The 5,165-nt window shown below is 32.0% G+C and overlaps 1 protein-coding gene across 1 annotated transcript; it reads right to left on the bottom strand.

The window, feature by feature from the left end:
* Positions 1-424: 424 nt before the first annotated feature.
* On the bottom strand, positions 425-4,395 carry LOC139529723 (SAM pointed domain-containing Ets transcription factor-like). Its single transcript, XM_071325580.1, has 6 exons — positions 4,232-4,395; positions 3,812-3,891; positions 2,993-3,431; positions 2,104-2,301; positions 1,641-1,871; positions 425-1,299 (listed from the first exon to the last, which is right to left on the bottom strand). Exons 2-6 carry the CDS (start codon positions 3,833-3,835, stop codon positions 983-985), a joined length of 1,209 nt encoding a protein of 402 aa, XP_071181681.1. The 5' UTR covers positions 3,836-3,891; positions 4,232-4,395; the 3' UTR covers positions 425-982.
* Between the last annotated feature and the right edge of the window lie 770 nt (positions 4,396-5,165).

Here is a 5,165-nt window from a genome sequence, read left to right as displayed (position 1 = left end):
ATGGCATACACATTAAAAGACCAAAAAGACAAACAACAGTATACAAAACACAACATAGAAAACTAGCTCCACAATGTAAGAACACACTTAAAATCAGTTAGAAATATTTGGACACGAACTACAATAAAAGGACTGACAAATAAAGGTATAATTTTTTCTCGTCGTTGAAGGCCGATAATTACATATCATCATTACATTAAAACTCTCGTGGATAGTTGTTTCATTGAATATCTTACCACTTTTTTATACAAAGTACAGAACTCATAGTATTCGCAGTTACTGAAAGCGAACACATAAATCATGTTCTTCCAGGCTTAAGTCATATATCTTTCTTTTTTATCTATCTCAGTTGTGTTGGTCTTTTTTTACATGTTTGTTAGTCAGTTGTGATTTTTGTCTACGATAGTTAAAAAGACAATGACAATTTTGTACAGGTATTTTCATTTTATTTTAATAAAATGTATCAAAAATATTTATAAATAACAATTTGTATAAATAACATTAATATGTATAACAAGTATCCTCACACACACATTGGTAACAGTACTATTAACTAATACCAAGGAGTCGATTATGCAACAAATAAACAAATCTGCCATTTAATAACAGTGTTTCAACATGTCGAAACATGGGAATATTTAAATTAACATGCAAACAAAATAAATAAATACATATCCATTCGAGACATTACTTAACTATACCATTTACCATAAACGGTCACATGATCACAAACGGTTTGATAGTTCAACTATCGTTTTGATGAATACATTGACTACATGTTACCATGGTTACAAAGGACCAGCCCATAATATCAAACATGCTTGTATTTTATACAAGACTCAATGAAATGCCATCAGTTCCAACACAAGCTAGTCAAGTCACGTGACCAGACAGTCATGACAAACCAAACATAGCAATACAGAGCAATGCTAAAAATATTGGCAGTGGGGTGCTAGCCAAACAGCTGTTTCCATAACAACGTTCATAAGTATGGCTGACAGAACTGGTAAACCAGACGTTTTGAATGTTCGGTTTTCTTAATGATCCCTTTTTTGTAGTATTGACGAATGGACCGGCTAAGTTTGTCGTAGTTCATGGCTGGTCTATTCTTTCGCAGCCCCCAGAGTTTAGCTACCTTAGACGAGTCCTCAATTTTGAAGATGCCTCTTTGTCTATCTACCCATTTGATACATGAGTTATATCGGTCAGGTCTAAGCAGGAGATCTTTCAAAAACTGCCAAAGATGAATAGTTTGTTTGTGGTGCTGTACTTCTACTGGAGAACTTAATGGCGGGGACTCTGTAAAAGACAAATGATACAACAATGAAATATAGCTACTTCTCAGTACAATTCTAATGTTAAAAATTAAATCACAACTGTAAATAGTAATTTTTTTTTTTTTTAAATGAATAAAATGAAATTTAGTGAAAAATTATGTTTTTGTTTTTCTAGACTGCACGTAGTTTTATTAAAAAAAAAGTATCAGCGTTTTTATCAAATGCACGCCTACTTTCTTGGCAATTTTTGTTTTTAGTTATTATTCCTTTTGATCATATTTTATATGTTTTGTGATTGATATTGATGGATATTTTTTTTAGACAACGGCCATAGTCAAGGAGAAATAGTTAATATAAACTTACGACTGTAGGACATATATTCCTCGTCGTGGCAAGATGGTGGAATGTAGGAGACGTTAGAGGAACTAGTAGTACTATCAATACTATCCTCACTTGGTGCTGGTGATGTACTGTTAGGCATGTAACTCATCAGATCATAGCTGTTATCATAGTAGTCTCGGTAGGAATAACATTGGAGTTGGTGTTGTGGCGGAGATGGAGGACAGTCCTCGGTCTGTAAACTACAGGCTGGAACTAAAATAATATAGCAATAATTAATAAATGATAAGAAAAGATATTTAGCATGTACGAATTATCATGTAATAAATGATGGTAAAACTGATGTTATACAAAGCTTATGTTTATAACATGATTTTTATATATATAGAAAGGATGTGTTATATATAATGAAATTATTCTTTGCGTTATTGACCTAAAATTTTTAAAAAGCTGTGATTTAAAAAACAAAATCAAAGAGTTGTCTTACCAGTTTTCCAAACATCTAGCTGACCAAAGAAATTGGACCCTGCCTCCGGACACCTTTCTTTAAAGTTCTCCTCAGTAAGCTGACACAGGTGTTCTCCGTTCATGGCGAACTGTTCGTATATTTCACTGTGTACACCGAACTGCTGCGCATGCCACACAAACCATTTCCGGACATCTTCCATCGACCACATCATAGGATCTATAAGATAAAACACGACGAATTATAAGGATGCCGAATACAGTTAAATTAATTCAAAAATGAAAAAAACATCATTTGACAAAATAAAAAGTAAATATCATGCAGACTTAAGTTGCTTTTTATATATGATTATACTTTAAAATGAAGGATCAGATGCAAACTTTTTCTTTCTTAATTGGACTCGAAAGTTTCGAAATTTTGTTCACATTAGCTTAGACGTTCAACAGAAGTTTACTGAACTTTAAGCAAGGTGTTGTTTAAATATTTGTTTCAATATAAAACCTGACCGCGGTATTGAGTTATCTCATCTTGTGGTTGATGTGGTCAGTCAGTGTGTTTAATAACTGTTGTAACGTAGCTTGTTATGGTAATAAAGTGCATTAAAACTGATTTTAAGTTTAAATTGATATAATTAAAGTAAAGGCAACACGTCTGATTTTAATCATTCAGGTAAAATGTTGTCTCCGAAATACTTTATAACTTCACGCAGTTTTACATGTAGACGTCATTTGACTGATAAACAAAATAAATGTTAAAAAAGTATATATCCACGAAACCTGATAATATCTGCACAACAATAATAAATTTAACCAACATAAGAATGCAAGGATCGGCCAGGTATTTAAATTGATAAAATACGTCAAAATGTGAAGGTCAATCAATTCAGGTGTACTGTTAAAGTATAATTTACCTGTTGAAATGCGTAAGATACAACAGGTGTTGTTAATTTCTTCTTTGAGATGACGGATTACACTGGTACCTATGTCTTCGACTGGTTCTGGTTCTTCTTTCACGAGTATTTGAGACGGGTTATACATTTGATACGAAGAGTTGATATTATGCATTGAACAGCTATACGACACATGTTCCAAGTCTTTTTCAATTTTAATATTTAAAGCGGGTTCATCTCCATAGAATGATTGATGCCCACTGATGCTATCTAAATCCAGTAAACTTTTAGGACTGTCAGATTCATAAACTCGTTGGTCATTGTTTGTATCACAAACGGTTGGTGCCACTGGTTCTAGTTGTGAGAATTCCTCTAAACCTAAGATGTTCGGCATATTATTAAATTCCTCATGGTGACTTGAATAAATATCGTTTTCCATAGCGTATACACTTTGAGGCACCTGAAATCAAATTGGATTGATTATTGTATGTGTTTATATACCTAATTATGGAAGTTTGCATTTGACTGTATGACAAGATAAAATTTAAAAAACATAATAAGTCAATAAATAACTAGCTGTAAATGACCATGCTAGACACAATCGAATGGTTTCTATATACATATTTTTTGCATTTGAACCAGATGAAAATATGCAAAAATACGTCAATAATTGTTTAACTGTAAATGACCATGCTATAAATCGTATTGTTATTAAATAAAAAATGCATTATTTTACAATCTCTAATGTTTTCTCTGGTGGTTAGTAAAAAATGCACAATATACATTTTTACTATTTAGATATCAATGATAGTAAGAATATAGAAAATAAGTCCGACTTACCTTCTGGTCTGCTACAACAACCATGTTGTCTATTATACTAGATATGTTTTAGGAGTAAGACGTTTTGGGTACGTGGAAACCTGTGGAAAAAATCATGCACAAACGTCAAAATCATATTTATCAACATTCTTATTTTAATGCACAATACCATTAGTCAATTACCAGTCGAGCTTAAAGATTTAAAGATACTGTCGTTTTCTGTATGCAATAAAATTTGTTTGATGGTACATTATGTATTGCAGAATAAAAATATGAAAATATTTATTAAGTAAATTAAGTATAAAAATAACAACTATAACTTGTTTTAAAGTAAATACATAGCTCAAGTCATAGAGCATGTAGATCTAATAAGTTATTTAAAAGACTGCATGCAACTTTGCTTATATATATCATTAACAGTTGACTTATAATAGTACAGACCTTTTAGTATTTAAATCCCAGTGATCGCCAATAGTTATCTATCAGTCATTTAAAGATGTAAATATGTGGTTAATGTTTATATACCCCCTATCACGTGGTTTTAATTCTACGAACTGTTGTATACAAACATTCGTGAAAATACTATATTTAGGTCAAGTAAACCGTAAGCCGATTAGAAATCCGAATAACAAACGGTAGTTTTACTATTCGACTATTGATGCAAAATGATCATCTTTAAACCTTAGTTTTTTGTTAATTTATGAAATAATGATATTATATTTACAATATATGTTTTAGAAGAACAAAAATGTTGGAAATAATAGATTATTTTATTGCAAACAAATAATCGACATCGAATTATAGTGAACAGACAGTTCACAAATAAGTTGGGCATTTAATCAGGAAATTCCCTTTCTTTTTATGAGATCATTATAAACTTGAGTGATTGGTACTACGTCACCAAAAGGGGCAGGGCATGGTAAGGTACACAAAAGTAAAGAACAGTATCCACGTTCAACGGGTACTGGACATGTTACGAAATTCGGTCAAAGATTGTTTATGAATGGAAAATATTTTAGAGTGTAATGTTATAAAAATAGAATATAACTCTTCGCTTTTTATCAATCGACCGTGGCAGTCATGATAGTTGGTGGGTAATTAGTTTTACTAATTAGTATTAATATGACAAGCAGTGCAATAGATGTCAGTCAGTTTTGTCCAATATATAGAAAAGAACACTGCCCTTTAACTATATGCTTGGAAAAGGGGGTATATTCAACCTTCAATATTTCTGTTATATAAACACCACCCCACCTCCCCCCCCCCCCCCCCCCCCCAAAAAAAACCGCCATGTATTCATATTAATAATTTGCACATGTAACCATCAATCCTGTTCTATGAAACGGTGTAAGACGAACCGTTATTTTGTTTTACA

Source organism: Mytilus edulis, chromosome 7 (assembly GCF_963676685.1).
Source record: "Mytilus edulis chromosome 7, xbMytEdul2.2, whole genome shotgun sequence".
Taxonomy (NCBI): domain Eukaryota; kingdom Metazoa; phylum Mollusca; class Bivalvia; order Mytilida; family Mytilidae; genus Mytilus; species Mytilus edulis.
Note: the sequence above shows the minus strand (reverse complement) of the source record. Positions and strands in the feature narration are given on the sequence as shown.